We start from the raw sequence: 14,913 nt of genomic DNA, 5'->3' as shown, positions 1-14,913 counted from the left end.
GTAAGAAACAGATTGAGACTCTGAGAAGAAACTACTGGAAACGTCCTTCCTTGCTTCCTTCCTTCCTTCCTTCCTTCCTTCCTTCCTTCCTTCCTTCCTTCCTTCCTTCCTTCCTTCCTTCCTTTCTTCCTTCCTTCCTTTCTTCCTTCCTTTCTTCCTTTCTTACTTTCTTACTTTCTTTCTTCCTTTCTTCCTTCCTTTCTTCCTTTCTTCCTTTCTTCCTTTCTTCCTTCCTTCCTTTCTTCCTTCCTTCCTTCCTTCCTTCCTAACCCTTGTTCAGTATCGAGGAGGTCGTCACGTATTCAGACAGAAATTCTAAACAAATATAAAAATAATTCACTTTATCGATGAAAAAGTTTAGATTCAAAAATACAAACAATGAAGCAGATGAAATAAAAGAAGGTAAAATACAATATCAGCTACTGTTGGATTAATACAGTGGTTCTCAATTATTTTCTGTCATGCCCCCCCGAGAGGACAACATTTTTTTTCAGCCCCCCCCCCCCCCCCCCCCCCCCGAATTGGGCTACCATTGAGAACCTGATCATATTTATTTATTTATCTGTATAAACCACTGTATGAGTTGCTGGCATTCAGCATTCTCACGCCCCCCCTGACACCCCACCACGCCCCCCCAGGGGGGCTCGCCCCACCATTTGAGAAGCACTGGATTAATATAAATAGATTAAAATAGGTATAAAAAAAACTGAACAAATTGAAGAAAAAGTGAAACTTAGTTTAGCAGATGTAGAAAAATGTCAATAAAACTGGAATCATACTACAGACGACAAGGACACTTTAAAAGAGGAATACACGAGTAAATACATTTCTGTTCAATTTAAAGTGACAAATAAATGAGAAAGTATTTCAAAATATATATTTAAAAAAAGGAACTATGGAAATTAAAGTCTAGATTAAATAAAAATGCTTCTGTGAGCAATTCTTGGAAAAGACTAGAAGTTGTGTTCCAAGAAGTTCTGGGAAACGGATTCAAGGACATTCAAGGAGCAAAACTTTCTGGGTCGTGATTCAAAAATAAAAACTTATTTTTGCTTGTTTTGTGGGGAAAAAATCAAAAGAAAAAAAACCAGCTTTATTGTCACGAAGTCAGAAGTTAAAATGTTTCTTTCATGTTTGTCTTGAAGCTGAAGGTGTGATTCTTCATCAGGAACAAACATCACTCACCTCATCATCATCATCATTTCCACTAATCAATACAAGAATTAGCAGGAAACCCATTGATCCATTAACGATCGCTTTGTTTTAATTCACTCAACTTTTGATTGGAAACATGAAAATACTTGTTTTTTAAATTCTTCACTTCCTGTTTGATCCTCTGAGATCTTCTTCACTTCCTGTTTGATCTTCTTCACTTCCTGTTTGATCCTCTGAGTGGAAACATTCCGTCAGTCAGTACCTGAGTCAGTGTTTGTGTCACTAAGCTCCTGTTTATTGCTGCAGCAGGTTCAGACTGAAGCTTTTAGTGGGAAATACAGTTAGCCTCTGAGCTAACATTAGCTTTGAGCGCCACACAAAGAAAGTGGCTGGTGAGCATGCTAACTCAATAGCTGCCATTTCACAACTCAAGCAGAAGAAAATATTGTCACCACCTTTTTTTTTCATTATTATTTCATGTTTAACAAAAATTTCTTCCTTCAGGAGCGAAATAATTGTCTGAAGAGAAGCCACGACCTGAGCGCTAACCACGCCCACCTGAGCACTAGCCACGCCCACCTGAGTGCTAGCAATACCAAGCACTAGCCACTCTGACCTGAGCACGAGCTAAGCCCACCTGAGCGCTAGCCACGCCCACCTGAACACTGACCACGCCCACCTGAGCCCTAGCCACGCCCACTGGAGTGCTGGCTACACCCAGCACTAGCCACACCGACCTGAAGATTAACCACGCCCACCTGAGTGCCAGCCACACCCACCTGAGTGCCAGCCATGGCACGCACTGGCCACGCCCACCAGAGTGCTTGGACCATCAGAGAGTCCTCAAGCCCTCAGACTGTCCTGGATTCTGAAAAAGTCTTTGGACCGTCCTCGGCCATCCACAGACCTTCAGATCAGAAACTGTTCTCAGACCCCCAGCGAGTCTCTGGATCTCTAGTTTATCCTCAGCACCTCCAAGAGTCTTTTGACCCTCAAGCTCTTGCCCAGACCCTGAGAGTTTCCTGGACCCTAATACCTTCCTGGGCCCTGAGACCGTCCCTGGACCCTGAGACCGTCCCTGGACCCTGAGACCTTCCCTGACCCTGAGACCGTCCCTGGATCCTGAGACCGTCCCTGCTGTAAATATCAGTCTATGAAGGTTCAATGTCCCTCTGACTTTTTACTTTTTGTATGGAGGTTCTTTAGGGTCCCAGTCCACCGAGGGGGGGACCAGTTTTGCGGGTCCAGGTCCAGGACTGTTTTGAGGACAGGAAGTAGTTGAAAGTGTTTCCTGCCTCTATGAATGCAGATTGGGATGAAACGCTGACTGATTGGTGGATTCAGTGGCAGTGGGCGGAGCCAAACTAATGACTCCTGACAACAACTTCAAAGGTTCCAGGAAAAACTCAGAGTGCTTCAAGAGGCGCTTTCTGTTATAATGAACTCAACCACCAGAGGGCGCATTCTGTCGTTAAGTTTATCTGTGAGTTTTCAAGCTCAAGCTGCTTTACTGTCACTTAAACTGTCAACAAATAACTCATGAAAAGAAAGAAAACGCACATTGTTGGTTATAAGTTACTTATTTTTAAAGCTTCAACTTCAAGAAACATTTTTTCTTGCTTTTCCTGTTGTCATACAGTGACATCTAGTGGTTTGTATGATATGTTCTCATAGTTACGTCACTTCTTAATGTAAATCTCATGATGACCAACTTGAAAACAATTGAGGGCTTCTCGTTCAGAAAATACGGTAATTAAGCAGCTCATTAAAAACAAAAAAGTTATTCAAAATGTCGGAGAATCACATTTAAACAGATTATAAAAGAGAAGGATCTCAGGGCCTCATACTTTAAATGTATTAGTGACGTGACAGGATTTGGCTCCGCCCACTGAGGTTCAATTCAACCAATCAGAACAGCTCTAAGAAGTGATTTTGCTTAAAACTGCAACTCTGAACTCAGTCGTCCTCCGATGACGCCTCCGAGAAGGCTGACTGGACGTTAGCTTAGCTCTGCTGGCCTACCTTTGTTAGCTTAGCTCTGTTGGCTTATCTTTGTTAGCTTAGTGCTGTTAGCTTAGCTTTGTTAGTTTAGCTCTGCTGGCTCTTTGTTAGCTTAGCTCTACTGGCTTACATTTGTTAGCTTAGCTCTGATTTTATTGAAACCCTGGTAAAACCAGTGAAATGAAGATTGATAGAAACTTGGCAACCGTCCAGGAAGCTCCGCCTTTGCTGCTTCGCGTCTGATTGACGCTTTTGGTGTTTGATGTTGACGTCTTTAGGTGTTTGATGTTTACATCTTTAGGTGTTTGATGTTTACTTCTTTTGGTGTTTGATGTTGACGTCTTTAGGTGTTTGATGTTTACGTCTTTAGGTGTTTGATGTTTATGTCTTTAGGTGTTTGATGTTGACGTCTTTAGGTGTTTGATGTTTGTCTTTAGGTGTTTGATGTTGACATCTTTAGGTGTTTGATGTTTACTTCTTTTGGTGTTTGATGTTGACGTCTTTAGGTGTTTGATGTTTATGTCTAGGTGTTTGATGTTGACGTCTTTAGGTGTTTGATGTTTATGTCTTTAGGTGTTTGATGTTGACGTCTTTAGGTGTTTGATGTTTATGTCTAGGTGTTTGATGTTGACGTCTTTAGGTGTTTGATGTTTATGTCTTTAGGTGTTTGATGTTGACGATGTTATTCTGTTCATCTGTTAATGAAACTGCTCACTGGAACAGGAAACTTTTAAAACATCAAAACTCAAATATGAGTCATTTTAGGACAAAGAAAGAAAGAAATTTCTGTTTTCATTTGTGCTGCTACCAAATGAAGAAGCATCTCTTGAATATTAGCTGGATGTAGCTACAATATTTAAATACTCTTAAAACGCATTATTACTATTAATATTACTACATTATTCCTATTGTTATTACTATTATTGTTACTATTTTGATTACTGTTATTATTAAAACAGCAGCTGGAAATTAAAACTCGGACTAAAAACACATTCCTGGTACAAATACTGAAGGATTTATTATCTAATTATTGTTTTGTATAAAACACGTTAAACGTCTGCTGGCTGGTTGCTGATTAGCTTTTCCCGCCTTTTTCTTGCCAACTGAACTTTAATCTGCAAAGAAGCCTTTTTCTTTTTGTTAGTAGAAAGAGAACTCTGTAAATATTTATATTCAGAATATATAGATCAATTCTGACGACAGGCTTGAATCGCAAACGTTTGTCTCCTATAATATATGTTTATCTTCACTGGTTATTGACGGGGCTTCCTGTTATTAACTCGGGGGCCTAACTTTATTAAATCTGATTAAAATTGAACCATGAACTGGATTTTCAGGCTCTAAATATGAATATATACTTTACTGCTGTCATAACTACCTGTGGCCACTAGGGGTGGTTTCTTATTAGTTATTAAACATGTTGAAACCAATTAGAATTAAAAAGTGTTCACTCTGACAGGGAATGATAAATAAGTACTGAAAGGAATATAATATGAAATGATTTAACCACTCGTGTTGTTTTAGTCTCGGAGGAGCAGCCGGACTGGATTTATTCTGGAAATTTAATCAGAATAGAAACACATTTGTACCACTGGTTTATTATTTTGGTATTAATTTAAAGTTCTGGCTGCATTCAATGTTGTCTTTTTTTTCTACATTTGTGTGGAATGTTGTTTTTTCAGTGGCAGGTCTGTGCAATAGTTCTATTTGCTGGAAAAACCTTGGTAAGGATGTGGTTTTCAATGAAGATGATTAACTGGTGGCCCTGAGCTGAGAACCTTTCATTTGTTCACTGAGACTAAAACCCTCAAACTGAAGCCCTGAAGTGGAAATAGAAAAAGTTTCATGAGGGAAAATCTCCAGTTTTACAGTGAAATCCGCCGGTTTGTTTCAGAATCTCAGTTTGTGTTGCAGCTTCTTGTTGACTGTTGATCAGTCTGAAAAAGCTTTAATTCTCTTTTTCTCTGGATTTTTCTGTTTGTGACAAAACAACTTTTATTCACCAGCTGGGAAACAAACACATTAAACTGAAAGGCTTTAAAACTGAATCCAAATACATTTTAAAGTCACAGCGACACCAAGTAAAGAAATTTAACTGCAAGATAAAAAAAACAAAAAACTCTTTAAAAATATCATTGTTTTTTTTTTTTTGGGGGGGGGGGGGGGGGGGGGGGTATAGTTTAAAATAGTTTAAAAACCAAAACAATTTGTTTCCAAATGTGAAACTATGAAACTTTATTGATAAAGTGTTAAATATTCCGGGAGGGATTTCAATCACAAACTTTATTATTTTGTTTGTCGGCAAGAAAAGAAATCGTCTTTACTTTTAGATATGAATTGGTATTTTTAAGAAAATTACAGATAAATTGACAAAATGTAGGTAATCTGAACTCAACAATAAATGCAACAAGATGTAAAAATAAATGCAAACTTTAAATTTAGTCACTTTTTAAAAACGACTTTTAAATATTCATTAATGGATCAAATGTACAAGAATCGATAAGATTGTAAAATATATTTTAATTAATTCCTTTCACACATGAAATTAAATTTTTCTGTGACTTATTAAAAACTACAAATCTGACATTTGACTTACTTTTAAATGTCGTTCCTGTTGATTTAAGTTTCTGTCGCCACATTGAGACAATTACCTGATAAAATGTAAAAGTTCATCTTGATCCACCATTAAGATTATTTGGGAATAAATTAAAATCAAACTAGTTTTAAAAGAAGTTATATTTTAAAGATTCTCAAACACATTTGATTTTGTCAGTTTCGAATTGTTTTTCCCAGTTTTACATTAAATTCACTCAAAATGGCTTTAAGTTTAATTTGCTCTTTTATTTGTACTGTTCTCAGTTTTAGGTCACAGTTTGGTGTTATTGAGTTGCTCACTATAATTCTGCAGTGATTTCTGAGGGGATTTTTAATGAATGTAAATTTAATGTGTGTTTTAGTGGAACGATTCAAGTCTTCCCATTTCTCTTTTTCCATCATTCTTGTTTTTGTGTCCTTTGTTCTGAGTTGTTCGGACTCACTGGACGTGTGGAAGTTTGATCTCTGGATGTATTTTTATGCTTTACAGGAAAAGTAACTTGCACATGAGTATCTGGGCACAATTAGGAAGAAAAGGGTTATTTGTTCCTTGTTTAATAAAAGCGATGTGTGAGCTTTGCCGCCCTCTCTTGGCACTCTGAGGTACTGCAGGATTCATAGACATTGACTGCGTTTTCCTGAAATCCTCCAGATGACGTCACTTCCTAAAACACCAACTATCCTGGTGAAAACAAACGTTTTGAAGCCTTTTATCTTTAACATGAGTCACAAAGTGCATTAATGTGGAAGCATCAGAAATGCTATAAAAAGATGTAAACTAAGTGAAATAGTTCTACAGTCCGTCTGGTCCATGTGAAACAGGCTCTGCTGAGTCAGCAGGAAAATTAGACGCTGCTGCACAAAAACTAATATTTCAATGTAATGAAATAATTTCAAAGGTATTATATGTAGGTTATACCCTTTGTGTGCACTGGGGGCAGCAGTGAGTCTGTTCCTCAGTGTTTTAGCAGCTTTTTGTTTGTCGTTGCCCAAACCTGCGTCTTTGTTTTGACTCTTGTGCTTCTTCCTCTGCTGTGGACTCACTGCACCTCCTGGGGGTAAGAGGTGGAACTGCAGCACTGGTATTGCAGTGATTGATCAATATTATTATTTGAGACTTAACGATATTAAGTAAACGACACACTTTGTTTGACATGAACCAAAGCGTCCTCGGTGTGTCCGGGAGCTTATCGATAAGATTGATCGGAATGTCAGACTAAACTTTGACGTCTTCATGTGGACGACGTTCCGGCTGATCCGGGGTCAGCGACAGGGAGGAAACTGTGTTTCATGATCTATGTAATCACATCCAGAACAAACTGTCTGCTGAGGAGCCGTGAGAACATTGAGGCGGCTGCTGCTGAGCGCCGAGACGCCATACTCACCTGGACTGGAGCCGCACACCCGACACTCGCGTACGACCGCTTGCATCCACTGGGTGGCAGCAGAGAGTCTGATTGTTAGTCGTTCTTCTTGTTCCAATCTGCTGCTGCGTCGTCTTCTCTTCTTACTGAAGGAAGGGCAATAAGTGGAGACTCACTGCACCACCTTGTGGTCTGAAGTGGTATGACAGGCCTTCTCGCTGATTCTGGTGTTTTGTTTTCTTTGGTTTTCTAAATGTTTCAGGCTAAAATGTTGCATGTGATCCCTTTTATTGAGGTAACGCAGTGTTTCCACTCTGTGATCTGAAACGATGCGTCCTGAGTGTGTGCGAGTTAAACGAACAGTAAACAAACAGTCCCGGGTGTGAGCTGTTCTGAGACCAGCTCAGGTTTTGACGCCGTTGAAGAGCTCATCTGAGCTCCACTGAAGCTCAACACAAGATTTGGATTTCTTTCTGTAAATCTCTCATTTGCACTGGAACCGTGAGGAAGTTTGTCTGCGTTGATTCTTCCACTGCTTCCTTCACGTGAGACACTGAAACTGCACATTATTGTTCTGCTGAACTGTCGAACAATAAACTGGTCAAATGGATTTTTTGGAGTTTGTTTTTTGATCCACTTCTTGTCTATTTTATTGAATTGAAATCTATTAAACAGTCACTCTCTCACTCTTATTTCACTTCTACAGCACAACAAAGAGACTCAAAGTGGCCAAAATTAAATGTTAAGGACGTCAAATAGAAACAAAAACAAACAGTATGAAACATAAATGGCTATGAAATGAAGCACAGTCAGAAAGATACAACGAGAAAACGTAAAAGTAACGAAAACAAGAAAAAAAACTCACAATGTGACATAAAAGTGAAATAAAATGGTAAATAAATGTGAAATATGCAGAATAACTACAAAAATGTAAAATAACCAGAACGAGGCACATGATTAAAGAAGAAACACGACATGAACATTACAAACTAAAAGCAGTGAGGAAGAAATGTGCCTGAAACTAAAATATAAAATGACCTCAAGCGGCAGCAGAATAAACAGTAAGAGAACTAAAACCACTATATAGTCAAATAACTAAAATGAGACACAAAAACAATAAACATCAACAAAAAACTAAATTTGACTCAAAGATGGAAAAACTATGTTACCAACAGTAAATACAAAAATAAAGCAACGACCACAAAGTTCCCAAAATGTCCAGAAGGGTTTGAGACAAACGACTACAGTTGCATAAAATAACCCAAATGTAAATAAGAGTGACCAAATGACATCAAATGTCACATCGTGACTCACAAATGAAAGAAATAACCCGAAACCAAAATAACAACAAAGCTGTAAAATATCCAAACGTGACACAAAATGAAAAGTAACCAGAATAAACAACAAAGTAACACAAAATGAGGAAAAACGACCAAAAAAGGAATCAAACTTGTCGAAAATGACACAAAAACATCTGGAAGTGAAACAAACATGAAGTAAAGCTGGAACAAATGAGAACGAGCTTGAAAACAAACAAACACACAAATAGGTGTCAAAATAAAAGAGATATTCGACCCAAAACACCAAAATGAATTAAAAATAGAGAAAGTCAAACAACTGTGATGCTACAGCAGACATTGGATTTCAAAATAAAAGAAACGTCTGACGATGTTTGACTTTTCATCTTTTCTTTCTTTTCCTGGGAGCGGCTGGACTGAAACTCTCAAAACATTCCACTCTGGAGGGTCACATGACGTCAGCTGTGCGCGGTCATTGGTAGGCAGCCATCAATCTGGGCTGTGATTGGTTCCGCGCCCTGTCAGTCAGGGGGCGTGGCCGGGAGTATCGGCTCGAACAAAACAGTCCAGTTTGGAGGGGGGGGTCACATGATGTCAGCTCTGCCCTGTGATTGGCTATCAGACAGCCCCTCTGGACCGTGATTGGTTCAGTCACGTGTGAGGGGCGTGTCCAGAGGTGGCGCTCCAGAGGCTCGGCTGGCTCGCGGAGGACGGAGCGCGTCCAACATGTCCGCCGTGCCCGACGGGAAGAAGCTGGTCCGCAGCCCCAGCGGGCTCCGCATGGTGCCGGAGGACGGCGCCTTCAGCAGCCCCTTCTGCCTCCGGGAGCCGCGCTGGGTGCCCGACCGAGAGGTGAGCTCCGGCCCGCCACGAGCCGTGGGGCGGGGAGGTGGCGCTTCCGGTGGGCCTCTTCAGAATAAAGCAACCTGTGGCCCCTGTTTGACTTTCTACTTTTTATTGATTCAATTCTTTTAAATTGTCATGGTTATTTTTTCAGAATCTCATCTCTTCCGCTTTCAAGTTGTTCTTCCGGAGCTGCGTCTCTCTGCAGCTTTACATTTCAGCTCATCGTGTTTCGAGTCACGTGACGAGTTTTCCTGACTTCTGCTTTTTGTGCAGTTTGTGTTTGTGGCCCTCAGCGTGCAGAGCACGAGGCAGGCCGCTAGGTGGTGCTGTGGCTTTAGTCCTGACACACACACACACACACAAAACACTGTAAACATCAACACTGATGAAGTGCAGACGCAGCGTTTCCATGGAGACCGAGTCAGTTTTTAAAAAGCTCCACCTTGGAAGAATTGTTCAGAATGTTGTGTTTTCGGAGGCTCTTTTGTAAACGGGGTTTTAGTGTCATGTGACTTTTATTTCAATGTTTTGTTTTTTTCGGGGGTTTTTTTTACATAATTTTTTCATTACATTACATTTTTTCTTCTTCTTTCATGTTTATTTATTTTTCATCATTATGTGTCTTTAAAGTCTGTTGGTTTATTATTATCTCAGATGTTGCTGTCAACATTTTCTGTATCTTTATGGTTATTTGGTTCCCATTTTCTAATCTTTTTATACACTTCTTAAGTCTTAGAAACAGTTGAATATCTGTTTATCGTTTCACATCCTCTTGTTTGTAGTTTTCTGTTAATCAGGTAGAGATGAGGTGAACGACGCCTACAGAACAACTTCACTTAAGTAATTCAAGTCTCAGAGCAGTTTTATAAAGATTTAAAGGTTTAATGTGTTTTAGACTTTCTGTGCTTTTATTATTTCAGTGAAACTGCCATTTTGTCTCTGCTCTGCTCACAGCCGTGAGCTTGATGCTCCTCCTCCTCCTCCTCTTCCTCCTCCTCCTCCTCTTCCTCCTGCTGGCCCTGGTCAGGGTGTTGCAGGCTGTCACGGTGTGTGTGTGTGTGTGTGTGTGTGTGTGTGTGTGTGTGTGTGTGTGTGTGTGTGTGTGTGTGTGTGTGTGTGTGTGTGTGTGTGTGTGTGTGTGTGTGTGTGTGTGTGTGTGTGTGTGTGTGTGTGTGTTTAATAATTCATTATTACTTCCTGTCCTCTGGGTCTTTAAACTTTCCTGATCAATAGATTCCAGATCAGTTTGTTGTTGTTTAATAAACCTTTAATCTTAAACTAAAGTTTAGTTCAGGTTTTTTCGACTCTTGTTTAGTCATAAATCTGTCTTTTATAGAAAATTGGCATATTTCTCATTTTACCTTTGGGCGAGGGAGGTGATGTCTTCGGCTGCGTTCGTTTATTTATTTATTGTGTCTATTTTTATAAACATTTAACAAATGATTAACTCAAGTTGTGTAAAGTCTTGAGGGATGATTTGTGATCATCAAACATTAACCCTTTAGATTCTGGGACGTTAACGACTAAACACTTCTCAATAAATCCCAACAAACTGTGAAAAACTTTCCCATTCAAAGGGGATGGGAGGCTCCTGGTGGAGGAGATCAGCGTCTGTTGCCATGGAGACGCTCAGTGTTTCACACTGATGTAGCTACCTGAGGCTACTTAGCATCATGCTAGCTATGCTAACTGGGTTCCACAACCAAATGTGGGGTTGAAGTTCTGCGGTCTACCAAGTGTAGCTCTGGTTTATCTACCGAGTGTAGCTCTAGTGTATCTACCGAGTGTAGCTCTGGTTTATCTACCGAGTGTAGCTCTAGTGTATCTACCGAGTGTAGCTCTGGTTTATCTACCGAGTGTAGCTCTAGTGTATCTACCGAGTGTAGCTCTGGTTTATCTACCGAGTGTAGCTCTAGTCTATCTACCGAGTGTAGCTCTGGTTTATCTACCGAGTGTAGCTCTGGTTTATCTACCGAGTGTAGCTCTGGTTTATCTACCGAGTGTAGCTCTAGTCTATCTACCGAGTGTAGCTCTGGTTTATCTACCGAGTGTAGCTCTGGTTTATCTACCGAGTGTAGCTCTAGTCTATCTACCGAGTGTAGCTCTGGTTTATCTACCGAGTGTAGCTCTGGTTTATCTACCGAGTGTAGCTCTGGTCTATCTACCGAGTGTAGCTCTGGTCTATCTACCGAGTGTAGCTCTAGTGTATCTACCGAGTGTAGCTCTGGTTTATCTACCGAGTGTAGCTCTAGTGTATCTACCGAGTGTAGCTCTGGTTTATCTACCGAGTGTAGCTCTGGTTTATCTACCGAGTGTAGCTCTAGTCTATCTACCGAGTGTAGCTCTGGTTTATCTACCGAGTATAGCTCTAGTTGTCGATGTCAGAAGTGTGTTCTCAGCTGGTGGTGTCCTTGTCCTTGTCCCCAGTGTCCCCGGTGTATGCAGTGTGACACCAAGTTTGACTTCATCAGGAGGAAGGTCAGTCCCCGTCTTCAGCTTCAGTCAAAACTGAAAGTAACTACTGACTCCTTGCAGCATGATGTGACGTAGCATGATGTGACGTAGCGTGATGTGACGTAGCGTGATGTGACGTGGCGTGATGTGACGTAGGGTGATGTGACGTAGAGTGATGTGACGCGGCGTGATGTGACGTAGCATGATATGACATAGCATGATGTGACGTAGCGTGATGTGACGTGGCGTGATGTGACGCGGCGTGATGTGACGTAGAGTGATGTGACGTGGCGAGATGTGACGCGGCGTGATGTGACGTAGGGTGATGTGACGTGGCGAGATGTGACGTAGGGTGATGTGATGTGACGTAGGGTGATGTGACGTGGCCAGATGTGACGTAGCGTGCTGTGACGTAGCGTGATGTTACGTAGGGTGATGTGATGTGACGTAGGGTGATGTGACGTGGCGAGATGTGACGTAGAGTGATGTGACGTAGGGTGATGTGACGTGGCGAGATGTGACGTAGAGTGATGTGACGTGGCGTGATGTGACGTAGAGTGGTGTGACGCGGCGTGATGTGACGTAGAGTGATGTGACGTAGCGTGATGTGACATAGGGTGATGTGATGTGACGTAGGGTGATGTGACGTGGCGAGATGTGACGTAGAGTGATGTGACGTAGGGTGATGTGACGTGGCGAGATGTGACGTAGAGTGATGTGACGTGGCGTGATGTGACGTAGAGTGGTGTGACGCGGCGTGATGTGACGTAGAGTGATGTGACGTAGCGTGATGTGACGCGGCGTGATGTGACGCGGCGTGATGTGACGCGGCGTGATGTGACGCGGCGTGATGTGACGCGGTGTGATGTGACGTAGCGTGATGTGACGCGGCAAGATGTGACGTAGCGTGATGTGACGCGGCGAGATGTGACGTAGCGTGATGTGACGCGGCGTGATGTGACGTAGAGTGATGTGACGTGGCGAGATGTGACGTAGGGTGATGTGATGCGGCGTGATGTGATGCGGCGTGATGTGACGTAGAGTGATGTGACGCGGCGTGATGTGACGTGGCGTGATGTGACGTGGCGTGATGTGACGTAGAGTGATGTGACGCGGCGTGATGTGACGTGGCGTGATGTGACGTAGAGTGATGTGACGCGGCGTGATGTGACGTAGCGTGCTGTGACGTAGCGTGATGTTACGTAGGGTGATGTGATGTGACGTAGGGTGATGTGACGTGGCGAGATGTGACGTAGAGTGATGTGACGTAGGGTGATGTGACGTGGCGAGATGTGACGTAGAGTGATGTGACGTGGCGTGATGTGACGTAGAGTGGTGTGACGCGGCGTGATGTGACGTAGAGTGATGTGACGTAGCGTGATGTGACGCGGCGTGATGTGACGCGGCGTGATGTGACGCGGCGTGATGTGACGCGGCGTGATGTGACACGGTGTGATGTGACGTAGCGTGATGTGACGCGGCAAGATGTGACGTAGCGTGATGTGACGCGGCGAGATGTGACGTAGCGTGATGTGACGCGGCGTGATGTGACGTAGCGTGATGTGACGCGGCAAGATGTGACGTAGCGTGATGTGACGCGGCGAGATGTGACGTAGCGTGATGTGACGCGGCGTGATGTGACGTAGAGTGATGTGACGTGGCGAGATGTGACGTAGGGTGATGTGATGCGGCGTGATGTGATGCGGCGTGATGTGACGTGGCGTGATGTGACGTAGAGTGATGTGACGCGGCGTGATGTGACGTGGCGTGATGTGACGTAGAGTGATGTGACGCGGCGTGATGTGACGTGGCGTGATGTGACGTAGAGTGATGTGACGCGGCGTGATGTGATGTGGCGTGATGTGACGTGGCGTGATGTGATGCGGCGAGATGTGATGCGGCGTGATGTGACATGGCGTGATGTGACGTAGAGTGATGTGACGCGGCGTGATGTGACATGGCGTGATGTGACGTAGAGTGATGTGACGCGGCGTGATGTGATGTGGCGTGATGTGACGTGGCGTGATGTGATGCGGCGAGATGTGATGCGGCGTGATGTGACATGGCGTGATGTGACGTAGAGTGATGTGATGCGGCGTGATGTGATGCGGCGTGATGTGACGTGGCGTGATGTGACGTAGCGTGATGTGACGCGGCGAGATGTGACGTAGCGTGATGTGACGCGGCGAGATGTGACGTAGAGTGATGTGACGCGGCGTGATGTGACGTGGCGTGATGTGACGTAGAGTGATGTGACGCGGCGTGATGTGACGTAGCGTGCTGTGACGTAGCGTGATGTTACGTAGGGTGATGTGATGTGACGTAGGGTGATGTGACGTGGCGAGATGTGACGTAGAGTGATGTGACGTAGGGTGATGTGACGTGGCGAGATGTGACGTAGAGTGATGTGACGTGGCGTGATGTGACGTAGAGTGGTGTGACGCGGCGTGATGTGACGTAGAGTGATGTGACGTAGCGTGATGTGACGCGGCGTGATGTGACGCGGCGTGATGTGACGCGGCGTGATGTGACGCGGCGTGATGTGACACGGTGTGATGTGACGTAGCGTGATGTGACGCGGCAAGATGTGACGTAGCGTGATGTGACGCGGCGAGATGTGACGTAGCGTGATGTGACGCGGCGTGATGTGACGTAGCGTGATGTGACGCGGCAAGATGTGACGTAGCGTGATGTGACGCGGCGAGATGTGACGTAGCGTGATGTGACGCGGCGTGATGTGACGTAGAGTGATGTGACGTGGCGAGATGTGACGTAGGGTGATGTGATGCGGCGTGATGTGATGCGGCGTGATGTGACGTGGCGTGATGTGACGTAGAGTGATGTGACGCGGCGTGATGTGACGTGGCGTGATGTGACGTAGAGTGATGTGACGCGGCGTGATGTGACGTGGCGTGATGTGACGTAGAGTGATGTGACGCGGCGTGATGTGATGTGGCGTGATGTGACGTGGCGTGATGTGATGCGGCGAGATGTGATGCGGCGTGATGTGACATGGCGTGATGTGACGTAGAGTGATGTGACGCGGCGTGATGTGACATGGCGTGATGTGACGTAGAGTGATGTGACGCGGCGTGATGTGATGTGGCGTGATGTGACGTGGCGTGATGTGATGCGGCGAGATGTGATGCGGCGTGATGTGACATGGCGTGATGTGACGTAGAGTGATGTGATGCGGCGTG

General features: G+C 43.7%; 2 protein-coding genes across 5 annotated transcripts in view; both read left to right on the top strand.

Moving 5' to 3' along the window:
- The window catches only part of klc1a (kinesin light chain 1a), a gene marked incomplete at its 3' end in the record, with an annotated part of 38,775 nt that extends 33,495 nt beyond the window's left edge, over window positions 1-5,280 (top strand). For all 3 annotated transcript variants that reach the window (XM_080522097.1, XM_080522098.1, XM_080522096.1), the window contains one exon: window positions 1,660-5,280. In XM_080522097.1, the coding sequence (XP_080378223.1) occupies window positions 1,660-1,761 (102 nt within the window). The remainder of the gene's footprint in view (window positions 1-1,659) is intronic.
- A 3,819-nt stretch (window positions 5,281-9,099) lies between these two features.
- The window catches only part of zfyve21 (zinc finger, FYVE domain containing 21), a 15,308-nt gene continuing 9,494 nt past the window's right edge, over window positions 9,100-14,913 (top strand). For both annotated transcript variants that reach the window (XM_080522095.1, XM_080522094.1), the window contains exons 1-2: window positions 9,100-9,265; window positions 11,687-11,737. In XM_080522095.1, the coding sequence (XP_080378221.1) occupies window positions 9,140-9,265; window positions 11,687-11,737 (177 nt within the window). In that variant the 5' untranslated portion in view covers window positions 9,100-9,139. The remainder of the gene's footprint in view (window positions 9,266-11,686; window positions 11,738-14,913) is intronic.

This window comes from Blennius ocellaris (assembly GCF_963422515.1).
Source record: "Blennius ocellaris genome assembly, contig: SCAFFOLD_76, whole genome shotgun sequence".
Lineage (NCBI taxonomy): Eukaryota > Metazoa > Chordata > Actinopteri > Blenniiformes > Blenniidae > Blennius > Blennius ocellaris.
Note: the sequence above shows the minus strand (reverse complement) of the source record. Positions and strands in the feature narration are given on the sequence as shown.